General features: G+C 48.4%; 1 protein-coding gene across 1 annotated transcript in view; it reads left to right on the forward strand.

The window, feature by feature from the left end:
• Positions 1 to 503: 503 nt before the first annotated feature.
• LOC139269264 (peripheral-type benzodiazepine receptor-associated protein 1-like) overlaps positions 504 to 13,026 on the forward strand; it is a 439,285-nt gene continuing 426,762 nt past the window's right edge. The window contains exons 1-2 of the mRNA XM_070888352.1: positions 504 to 646; positions 8,914 to 8,995. Of these exons, the coding sequence (XP_070744453.1) occupies positions 504 to 646; positions 8,914 to 8,995 (225 nt within the window). The remainder of the gene's footprint in view (positions 647 to 8,913; positions 8,996 to 13,026) is intronic.

Here is a 13,026-nt window from a genome sequence, read left to right on the forward strand (position 1 = left end):
AGCAGAGAGGTGGAGTTGGTTGACGGTAAGATATCGCTGCATTATAGGTTAAGGAGCTGTGAAATGTGCAACTGAAGAGCTACAGTGCCACCACTGGTGGGAGAGTATAATTACAGCGTGACATGTTTACATTGATCATCCCATTATAAATGTGGACACGGGAATAAATAGTGGGAAAAACCTGACAGCAGTGTGACAAATCATAACAGGAAGTAAGGTTTTGAGGAAGTGTATGATTTGAATATATTATAGATATATTTCATGCAGACTGTGTTGGCTACTGATAAATTGGCATCTATTGTCCTAATATTTGATCAGCCTGGGCTCAGTTTGTGGCACTCTCGCCTCTGATTCCAAAGGTTGTGGGGTCAGGTCCCAGTCCAGGACGTAGTCCACACTGTAACAGTGAGCAAGGAATGATATGTGAGCCATATTGTGAGGCTTTTGAGAGCTGAGTATTCGCGATAGGGATACAGCTTTAAGGAATTGTATAACATTTCGAAATGACCAAGGCACGGCAGGTGAGTCGTAAAAAACCTTTAAAGCCAATTAAAGTCGATGAGGAACAGCTTGCAGGCTGGAAGGATAAAAAGCAGGCAGATAGTTCGGTGGTTGGAGCCGAGAGTGAGAATGTGTCGGCTGGAAAGTAATCGATGTTACTCTTTAGTTCATCGCTGCACTTAAAGACACAACTGCCGAGGGTCTCTTGTGTTGGACATTAAGCTCCAGTACGCGTGTATGATTGACCACTGGGTTCTGGGGCTGTGTCAGCGCACTATACCGCCTGCACTTTGCTATACTGAGGGGAGCACCATTGTCGGAGGGCATTGGACAGTAAACCGAAGGTCGCTTTGTCCACTCGGGTGGATGATAAAGATCGGACAGCAATCCTTGAAGAAAGAGTTCTCTCGCTGTCTCACCCATCAATACATAAGAACATAAAAATAAATAGGAGCAGCAATAGGCCATACAGCCTCTCGAGCCTGCTCCACCATTTAATAAGATCATGGCTGATCCGATCATGGACTCAGCTCCACTTGTATGCGTATAAGGTGGCCAAGGTTAGTGGGAAACTAGAGGATTGGGAAAATTTTAAACAGCAAAGAATGACTAAAAAAGCAATAAAGAAAGGAAAGATAGATTACGAAGGTAAACTTGCGCAAAACATAAAAACAGATAGTAAAAGCTTTTACAGATATGTAAAATGGAAAAGAGTGACTAAAGTAAATGTTGGCCCCTTAGAAGATGAGAAGGGGGATTTAATAATGGGAAATGTGGAAATGGCTGAGACCTTAAACAATTATTTTGCTTCGGTCTTCACAGTGGAAGACACAAAAACCATGCCAAAAATTGCTGGTCACAGGAATGTGGGAAGGGAGGACCTTGAGACAATCACTATCACTAGTGGGGTAGTACTGGACAGGCTAATGGGACTCAAGGTAGACAAGTCCCCTGGTCCTGATGAAATGCATCCTAGGGTATTAAAAGAGATGGCGGAAGTTATAGCAAATGCATTCGTTATAATCTACCAAAATGCTCTGCACTCTGGGGAGGTACCAGCAGATTGGAAAGCAGCTAATGTAACGCCTCTGTTTAAAAAAGGGGGCAGACAAAAGACACGTAACTATAGGCCGGTTAGTTTAACATCTGTAGTGGGGAAAATGCTTGAAACTATCATTAAGGAAGAAATAGCGGGACATCTAGATAGGAATAGTGCAATCAAGCAGACACAGCATGGATTCATGAAGGGGAAATCATGTTTAACTAATTTACTGGAATTCTTTGAGGATATAACGAGCATGGTGGATAGAGGTGTACCGATGGATGTGGTGTATTTAGATTTCCAAAAGGCATTCGATAAGGTGCCACACAAAAGGTTACTGAAGAAGATAGAGGTACGCGGAGTCAGAGGAAATGTATTAGCATGGATAGAGAATTGGCTGGCGAACAGAAAGCAGAGAGTCGGGATAAATGGGTCCTTTTCGGGTTGGAAATCGGTGGTTAGTGGTGTGCCACAGGGATCGGTGCTGGGACCACAACTGTTTACAATATACATAGATGACCTGGCAGAGGGGACAGAGTGTAGTGTAACAAAATTTGCAGATGACACAAAGATTAGTGGGAAAGCGGGTTGTGTAGAGGACACAGAGAGGCTGCAAAGAGATTTGGATAGATTAAGCGAATGGGCTAAGGTTTGGCAGATGGAATACAATGTCGGAAAGTGTGAGGTCATCCACCTTGGGAAAAAAAAACAGTAAAAGGGAATATTATTTGAATGGGGAGAAATTACAACATGCTGTGGTGCAGAGGGACCTGGGGGTCCTTGTGCATGAATCCCAAAAAGTTAGTTTGCAGGTGCAGCAGGTAATCAGGAAGGCGAATGGAATGTTGGCCTTCATTGCGAGAGGGATGGAGTACAAAAGCAGGGAGGTCCTGCTGCAACTGTATAGCGTATTGGTAAGGCCGCACCTGGAGTACTGCGTGCAGTTTTGGTCACCTTACTTAAGGAAGGATATACTGGTTTTGGAGTGGGTACAGAGACGATTCACTTGGCTGATTCCGGAGATGAGGGGGGTTACCTTATGATGATAGATTGAGTAGACTGGGTCTTTACTCGTTGGAGTTCAGAATGATGAGGGGTGATCTTATAGAAACATTTAAAATCATGAAAGGGATAGACAAGATAGAGGCAGAGAGGTTGTTTCCACTGGTAACTAGAACTAGGGGGCACAGCCTCAAAATACGGGGGAGCCAATTTAAAACCGAGTTGAGAAGGAATTTCTTCTCTCAGAGGGTTGTGAATCTGTGGAATTATCTGCCCAAGGAAGCAGTTGAGGCTAGCTCATTGAATGTATTCAAGTCACAGATAGATAGATTTTTAACCAATAAGGGAATTAAGGGTTACGGGGAGAGGGCGGGTAAGTGGAGCTGAGTCCACGGCCAGATCAGCCATGATCCTTTTGAATGGCGGAGCAGGCTCGAGGGGCTAGATGGCCTACTCCTGTTCCTAATTCTTATGTTCTTATATTCTTATGTCCACTTCCCCGCTCGCTCCCCATAACCGCTTATTCCCTTATCGTTTAAGAAACTGTCTATCTCTGTCTTAAATTTATTCAATGTCCCAGCTTCCACAGCTCTCTGAGGCAGCGAATTCCACAGATTTACAACCCTCTGAGAGAAGAAATTCCTCCTCATCTCAGTTTTAAATGGGCGGCCCCTTATTCTAAGATTATGCCCTCTAGTTCTAGTCTCCCCTATCAGTGGAAACATCCTCTCTGCATCCACCTTGTCAAGCCCCCTCATAATCTTATATGTTTCGATAAGATCACCTCTCATTCTTCTGAATTCCAATGAGTAGAGGCCCAACCTACTCAACTTTTCCTCATAAGTCAACCCCCTCATCTCCGGAATCAACCTAGTAAACCTTCTCTGAACTGCCTCCAAAGCAAGTATATCCTTTTGTTAATATGGAAACCAAAACTCCATGCAGTATTCCAGGTGTGGCCTCACCAATACCTTATATAGCTGTAGCAAGACTTCCCTGCTTTTATACTCCGTCCCCTTTGCAATAAAGGCCAAGATTCAATTGGCCTTCCTGATCACTTGCTGTACCTGCATACTAACCTTTTGTGTTTCATGCACCAGGACCCCCAGGTCTTGCTGTACTGCGGCACTTTGCAGTCTTTCTCTATTTAAATAATAACTTGCTCTTTGATTTTTTTCTGCCAAAGTGTATAACTTCACACTTTCCAACATTATACTCCATCTGCCAAATTTTTGTCCACTCACTTAGCCTGTCTATGTCCTTTTGCAGGTTTTTGTGTCCTCCTCACATATTGCTTTTCCTCCCATCTTTGTATTGTCAGCAAACTTGGCTACGTTACACTCAGTCCCTTCATCCAAGTCATTAATATAGATTGTAAATAGTTGGGGTCCCAGCACTGATCCCTGCGGCACCCCACTAGTTACTGCTTGCCAACCAGAGAATGACCCATTTATCCCGACTCTCTGTTTTCTGTTAGTTAGCCAATCCTCTATCCATGCTGATATATTACCCCCAACCCCAATACTCGCTCTGCCGGAGAGAAAAGACTAACTGGACATTCAGCTCACATACTGTTTGTGGGAGCTTGCTTTGTACAAACGAGCTCCTGCAAAACAACAACCTTGAGAAAACACTGGTTAGGCCCCAGCTGGAGTATTGTGTCCAATTCTGGGCCCCACATTTTCGGAAGGATGTCAAGGCCTTGGAGAGGGCGCAGAGGGAGATTTACTGCCAATGGCACCAGGGATGAGGGACTTCAGTGACGTGGAGAGACTGGAGAAGCTGGGATTATTTTCCTTGGAGCAGTGAAGGTTAACGGGAGATTTGATCGAGGTGTTCAAAATCATGAGGGGTCTTGATAGATTAAATAAGGAGATCGGGACAGGAGGGTCGGTAACCAGGGGGACACAGATTGACGATAATCGGCGATGGAACCAGAGGGGGAGATGGGGAGAATGTTTTTACGCAGCGAGTTGTTGTGATCGGGAACGCGCTGCCTGAAAGGGCGGTGGGAGCAGATTCAATAGTAACTTTCAAATGAGAATTGGATAAATACTTGGAAAGTGGTAGTTTGCCGGGCTGTGGGGAAAGAGCGGGGAGAGTGGGACTGATTGGATCACTCTGTCACAGAGCCGGCACAGGCATGGTGGGCCCAATGGGATCCTCCTGTGCTGTGAGATTCTATGACTTCCGATCAAAAGCAATGAATTGATGTGTGACATAGTCTGGGACGCCTGCGGATGGGGCGAGGTGCTGTGTAAATGCAAGTTCTCTCTATGCATTGGTAGTAAGGGGTATGTTTGATCAGTGCAGCCTGCGATGCCGATGCTGGTTGCAGTCCTTGCTCTACGGGTGGGAGTGACCATCGCTGCTTTATCATCGCTTAAACACTCGCTATTTTAGTGAAGGAATTATTCCGTTTCCTTTAACATCTCCATTAAAAGATCACAGAGCGGAATTTGGTAACTGCACAATAAAGCTTGTCCAATCATAATCCTAATCATAACAGCACTCTCGCCTGTGAGTCAGAAGGTCATGGGTTCGAGTCCCATTCCAGGGGCTTGAGCACAAAATCCAGGCTGACACTCCCAGTGCAGTACTGAGGGAGCGCCGCACTGTCGGAGGGGCAGTACTGAGGGAGTGCTGCACTGTCGGAGGGGCAGTCCTGAGGGAGCACCGTACTGTCGGAGGGGCAGTCCTGAGGGAGTGCTGCACTGTCGGAGGGGCAGTACTGAGGGAGTGCTGCACTGTCGGAGGGGCAATACTGAGGGAGCGCCGTACTGTCGGAGGGGCAGTACTGAGGGAGCGCCGCACCATCGGAGGGGCAGTACTGAGGGAGTGCTGCACTATTGGAGGAGCAGTACTGAGGGAGTGCTGCACTATTGGAGGAGCAGTACTGAGGGAGTGCTGCAATGTCGGAGGGACTGTACTGAGGGCGCGCTGCACTGTCGGAGGGACAGTACTGAGGGAGTGTTGCATTGTCAGAGGGGCAGTACTGAGGGAGCGCTGCACTGAGGGAGGGCAGTACTGAGGGAGCGCTGCAATGTCGGAGGGACAGTACTGAGGGAGTGTTGCATTGTCGGAGGGACAGTACTGAGGGAGTGTTGCATTGTCAGAGCGGCAGTACTGAGGAAGCATTGCATGTGGGAGGTGCCGTCTTTCAGATGAGACATTAAACCAAGACCCTGTCTGCTCTCTCAGGTGGACATAAAACATCCCATGGGCACTATTGGAAGAAGAGCAGGGGAGTTCTCCCCGGTGTTGTGGGGCCAATATTGATCCTTTAATCAACATCACAAAAAAAAACATGATCTGGTCATTATCATATTACAGTTTGTGGGAGCTTGCTGTGCATAAATTGCCTGCCGTGTTTCCCACATTACAACAGTGACTACACTTCAAAAGTACTCCATTGGCTGTAAAGCACTTTGGCACATCCTGAGATAGTGAAAGGCGCTATAGAAATGCAAGTCTTTCTTTAATTTATGTTGTTTAAGGTTCCTCGCTGGTCGATATAGTTGCACCTGTCTCTCAATAACCAGCTTGTTCCGCACCCCTCATTCATTACAATATAAAATCCGGCCTCCTCAAACACCAGCTCCTGAAACCTTAACAGTACCGTTAATGTTGGCAGAGACATTGAACAAATATTTTGCATCGGTCTTCACGGTAGAAGACACTAAAAATATCCCAATAGTGGATAATCAAAGGGCTATAGGGAGGGAGGAACTTAATACAATCACTATCACTAATGAAGTAGTACTTGGTAAAATAATGGGACTAAAGGCGGACAAGTCTCCTGGACCTGATGGCTTACATCCTAGGGTCTTAAATGAAGTGGCTGCAGAGATAGTGGATGCATTGGTTGTAATCTACCAAAATTCCCTGGATTCTGGGGCAGTCCCAGCGGATTGGAAAACCGCAAATGTAACACCCCTATTTTAAAAAGGAGGCAGACAAAAAGCAGGAAACTATAGACCAGTTAGCCTAACATCTGTCGTTGGGAAAATGCTGGAGTCCATTATTAAGGAAGCAGTAGCAGGACATTTGGAAAAGCAAAATTCAATCAAGTAGAGTCAGCATAGTTTTATGAAAGGGAAATCATGTTTGACAAATTTGCTGGAGTTCTTTGAGGATGTAATGAGTAGGATGGATAAAGGGGAACCAGGGGATGTGGTGTATTTGGATTTCCAGAAGGCATTTGATAAGGTGCCACATAAAAGGTTACTGCACAAGATAAAAGTTCACGGGGTTGGGGGTAATATATTAGCATGGATAGAGGATTGGCTAACTAACAGAAAACAGAGAGTCGGGATAAATGGGTCATTTTCCGGTTGGCAATCAGTAACTAGTGGGATGCCACAGGGATTGGTGCTGGGACCCCAACTATTTACAATCTATATTAATGACTTGGATGAAGGGACCGAATGTAATGTAGCCAAGTTTGCTGATGATACAAAGCTGGTGGGAAAGCAAGTTGTGAGGAGGACACAAAAAATCTGCAAAAGGATATAGACAGGCTAAGTGAGTGGGCAAACATTTGGCAGATGGAGTATAATGTGGGAAAATGTGAGGTTATCCACTTTGGCAGAAAAAATAGAAAAGCAAATTATAATTTAAATGGAGAAAAATTGCAAAGTGCTGCAGTACAGAGGGACCTGGGGGTCCTTGTGAATGAAACACAAAAAATGAATATACAGGTACAGCAAATAATCAGGAAGGCCAATGCAATGTTGGCCTTTATTGCAAGGGGGATGGAGTATAAAAGCAGGGAAGTCCTGCTACAACTGTACAGGGTATTGGTGAGGCCACACCTGGAGTACTGTGTACAGTTTTGGTCTCCATATTTAAGGAAGGATATTCTTGCATTGGAGGCTGTTCAGAGAATGTTCCCTCGGTTGATTCCTGAGATGAGGGGGTTGACTTATGAAGATAGGGTGAGTAGGTTGGGCCTATACTCATTGGAGTTCAGAAGAATGAGAGGTGATCTTAACGAAACATATAAGATAATGAGGGGGCTCGACAAGGTGGATGCAGAGAGGATGTTTCCACTCATAGGGGAAACTAAAACTAGGGGGCATAGTCTCAGAATAAGGGGCCGCCCATTTAAAACTGAGATGAGGAGGAATTTCTTCTCTCAGAGGGTTGTAAATCTGTGGAATTCTCTGCTCCAGAGAGCTGCGGAGGCTGCGTCATTGAATATATTTAAGGCGGAGATAGACAGATTTTTGAGCGATAAGGGAGTAAAGGGTTATGGGGAGCGGGCAGGGAAGTGGAGCTGAGTCCATGAGCAGATCAGCCGTGGTCGTATTAAATGGCGGAGCAGGCTCGAGAGGCCAAATGGCCGACTCCTGTTCCTATTTCTGATGTTCTCAGCCTCGGGTTGTAATATTGTATATTTTCTGAAGGTTTTATAGTTGCTGCATCTGCCGTTTTCTCTTTGGGGAACAAAAGGATGGTTATTTTGAGAGGTCGTTTGAACCTTCATGAAAGGGTTAATCTAATCTAATTATGTCTGCTGAATATGATCTATTAATAAGCTACACTGGTGAATGTCCTTGCTTGACTGGCACTGCCCAAAGCTGCCTTCTGTAAGAAGGGCAGTTGATGTTAAATGTAGCATCTTGCAGGGTGGGGGTTAGCAGTGGGGATGGAATGGGTGAGGATGGGTGGGGAATGTGTGGGTGGGGATGTGGTGGGGATGGAATGGGTGAGGGTGAGTGGGTGGGGATGGAATGGGTGAGGGTGAGTGGGTGGGGATGGAATGGGTGAGGGTGAGTGGGTGGGGATGGAATGGGTGAGGATGGGTGGGGAATGTGTGGGTGGGGATGTGGTGGGGATGGAATGGGTGAGGGTGGGTGGGGGTGGGATGGGTGAGGGTGAGTGGGTGGGGATGGAATGGGTGAGGGTGAGTGGGTGGGGATGGGATGGGTGAGGGTGAGTGGGTGGGGATGGGATGGGTGAGGGTGAGTGGGTGGATGTTTGCCCAGGGCTGTGCTGGTCGGCCGAGCTACGCTTGCTGAGTGAGGAAGCTGAGATTCGGCCCTTGCCTTTATATTTTGATATTTATATTTTGCAAGCGGTGTAGCTGCGAGCTGCGGCTGGCTATTTGAGGATTGCGAGCAGGTAAAGCCTCCGGTGGGGCTGGTGCTGTGTGATTGGGCAGTGGGAGACAGACAGACAGAGGCTGGCTGTACAGAGGCTTGGATCAGCCCACTGGGTGTTGGGGAAGTGAGTGCAGGAGATTCCTGAGCTTTAAACACACCAGCAATCTGCAGCTCAGAGAGGGGGCCGGGCAGTGCCACACACAGCCCCCCGGGGTGGCGAGCACTCAGACACCGGGGCAAGGGCAGCCTCTGTGCGGACAGGCCGAAGACTATCGCGGAACACAAGGCACCGACTCACCAGCCGGCGATCCGGCTCAGCGCGTCCGGAGCCCCGCTTCCCCAGGTAGGCTGCTGTCTCTCTCACTGCGACCCTCTGCCGCAGCCTGGGCTCTCTCGGGGTCTCGGTGTGAGCGGGGGGCTTTCTGCTGGTCCGTGTGTCGCCCCCACCCTCACAGTCACACAGTGACACCCACACCCACACTCACTCTCACACAGTGTGGCACACACCCACACCCCCCAGCCACACACACACCCCCCCCCCCACACACACACACACACCCACACACCACCCCCCCCCAGCCACACACACCCCCCCCCCCCACACACACACACACCCACACACCACCCCCCCCCAGCCACACACACACCCACACACTCACCCACACACACACACCCACACCCCCCCACCCAAACACACACCCCCACCCACACACACACACACCCACACACCCCCAGCCACACACACACACACACACTCACCCACAGACAGACACAGTGACAAACACACACACCCCACACCCACCCACAGACAACCTCACCAACACCCCCTCAATACACAACCACACACTCACCCACACACTCTCACACATGCCCCGGCTCCAATGCAGCAAGGGGAGATTATATCACAGCTCCTCTCGCCGCGGCTGCCTCTTAATCTTTGCTTTCTGCTGCTGTTGGACTGACGTGCTTTAAAAAAAAAAAGAGGCTTTCAGCAAAAGAATCGGATTCCCTTTCGGTCGCTGAGCCGCGGGAGCATTTTCTGTCGCCTGCCTGTTTTGTTTGCTGATGTGGTGTCGCGTTTAAATCCAACCCACGACATTCAGCAGAAAGGCACCTCCGTGTTGCCTCTGCATTGCTGTGTGCACACACACACACTCACACTCACTGACACACACACACACACACTCACACTGACACACACAGACTCACACTGACACCCTGACACACACACACACACTCACACTGTCACACACTCACTGACACACATACACTCACACTCACACATTCACTCACTCTCACACTCACTGACACACATACACTCACACTCACACACTCACTCACTGACACACATACACTCACACACACACACACTCACACTGACACACTCACTGACACACTCACACTGACACACACCCTGACACCCTGACACACACACACTCACTGACACACATACACTCACACTGACACCCACACACACTCACTGACACACACACACTCACAGACACACACACACACTCACAGACACACACACACACTCACTATCACACACTCACTGACACACTCACACTGACACACACAGACTCACACTGACACCCTGACACACACACACACTCACTGACACACTCACTGACACACTCACACTGACACACACAGACCCACACTGACACCCTGACACACACACACACACTCACTGACACACTCACTGACACACACACACACTGACACACACACTGACACCCTGACACACACACACTCACTGACACACACACACTCACGCACACTCACACTGACACACTCACACACTCACTGACACACTCACACTGACACACACAGACTCACACTGACACACACACACACTAACACACACTCACTGACACACACACACCCACACAAACACATACACTCACACACTCACTGACACACTCACACTGACACACACAGACACACACACTCACTGACACACACACACTCACACTGTCACACACTCACTGACACACTCACACTGACACACACAGACTCACACTGACACCCTGACACATACACACACACACTCACTGACACACACACACAAACACATACACTCACACACTCACTCTGACACACACTGACACACACAGACTCACACTGACACTGACACACACTCACTAACACACTAAGCCAGTCCCTGGTGCCTGTGAGATTCAGTAGTTCACAGTCTCCCCTGGAAATATCTCCGATACAAGATGCAAAGCTGACTGAGATGAATACTATTCTGTTTCCCCCCCACTTTCTTAATTCACCAATCCTGACCCTTTTTGAGCATGATCAATAATGCAAAGTACCCTGGGTACTCGGCAGCCTCTATCCAGTAGTGTTAAACAAACGCTGCAATCCGTATCCCTCCAGAGAGGAAAACTGCAACAGAGCTTCTTTTTTTAACACAAGACAAATTGCAAAATGGATCCCCATCTCCCCGTGTGATGCCGATGTTGTGCTGCCACCACAGTGATCCTGGGCCGTGCCTTGAGATGTGAGCTTCACACCCAGATGTGCCCCTCCGGCAGATGTGTGTAAATAATGCAATGTGATCCAGCACTGCAGCACCGAGCACTACCAAGTGCAAAAGGTCACTGTTACTTAATGCAACGGGCCGCTTAATTGCCGCAACAAGCAATTTAAAAAGAATTGTACGTGGCTTGCAAATCAATGAATTTCACATTTCCTTGTGGTAATGCACAGGTTTGCAAAGCGCTCCGTGTTAACCCACTCAGCACCTTGTCACTGTCCGACACCCAGACAGAATGGGCAAACATTTCCGCTTTATCTTTGGGCACATTCACTCACACTGTTTTATACATACGTGTTTGAATGTAAAACAAGAGGCCTTCCCTGAAATGTAATTCTAATTTCACTCCGCCTCCTCCCAACAAATTCACATCAATATTAGTGTCATGACTCACAAGAGAAATTTTGTCGCGAGGTGATAGACAGGAACAAATAAAACTTGCATTTATATAGCGCCTTTCCCGACCCCAGGACGTCCCACAGCGCTTTACAGCCAATGAAGCACTTTTGGAGTGTAGTCACTGTTGCAATGTGGGAAACACGGCAGACAACTTTGGGCACAGCAAGCTCCCACACACAGCAATGTGATAATGAGCAGATAATCTTTTTTTGGGTGTTGATTGAAGGATCAGGAGACCAGGGAGACCTCCCCTGCTTGTCTTCGAAATAGTGCCATGGGATCTTTTATGTTCAGCTGAGAGATCAGACGGGGCCTCGGTTTAAAGTCTCATCCAAAAAACAGCACCTCCGACAGTGCAGCACTCCCTCAGTACTGCTCCTCCAACAGTGCAGCACTCTCAGTACTGCCCTTCCGACAATGCAGCACTCCCTCAGTACTGCCCCTCCGACAGTGTGGCGCTCCCTCAGTACTGCCCCTCCGACAGTGCGGCGCTCCTCAGTACTGCCCCTCCGACAGTGCGGCGCTCCTCAGTACTGCCCCTCCGACAGTGCGGCGCTCCCTCAGTACTTCCCCTCCGACAGTGCGGCGCTCCCTCAGTACTGCCCCTCCGACAGTGCGGCGCTCCCTCAGTACGGCGCTCCCTCAGTACTGCCCTCCGACAGTGCAGCGGAGGCTCCCTCAGTACTGCCCCTCCGACAGTGCAGCACTCCCTCAGTACTGCACTGGGAGTGTCAGCCTGGATTTTTGTACTCTAGTCTCTGGAGTGGGGCTTGAACCCACAACATTTTGACGCAGAGATGAGAGAGCTGCCCACTGAGCCACCTTCAATGAGCATTTACTTGTGTGGTAGAGTTTCACAGACACATCTCTCTGTATTAAGGAGGATAGTGATAGACTTAAGGAAGAAATAGACAGGCCGGTGGAATGGGGGAACATGTGGCAGATGAAATTTAACGCAGGAAAGTGCAAATTGATACATTTTGGTGGGAAGAACGAGGAGAGGCGATATAATTTAAAGGGGGGGCATGAACAGAGAGACTGGGGGGTATATGGGCACAAATCGTTGAAGGTGGCAGGGCAGGTTGAGAAAACGGTTAAAGAAGCACACGGGATCCTGGGCTTCTTAAATAGAGGCACAGAGTACAACAGCAAGGAAGTTATGATGAACCTGTATAAAACACTGGTTCGGCCTCAACTGGAGTATTGTGTCCAATTCTGGGCCCAGCACTTTAGGAAGGATGTGAAGGCCTTAGAGAGGGTGCAGAGGGAGATTTACGAGAATGGTTCCAGGGATGAGGGACTTCAGTGACATGGATAGACTGGAGAAGCTGGGGTTGTTCTCCTTGGAGCAGAGAAGGTGGAGAGGAGATTTGATCGAGGTGTTCAAAATCATGAGGGGTCTGGACAGAGTCGATCGAGAGAAACTGTTC

Source organism: Pristiophorus japonicus, chromosome 8 (genome assembly GCF_044704955.1).
Source record: "Pristiophorus japonicus isolate sPriJap1 chromosome 8, sPriJap1.hap1, whole genome shotgun sequence".
NCBI classification, from domain to species: domain Eukaryota; kingdom Metazoa; phylum Chordata; class Chondrichthyes; family Pristiophoridae; genus Pristiophorus; species Pristiophorus japonicus.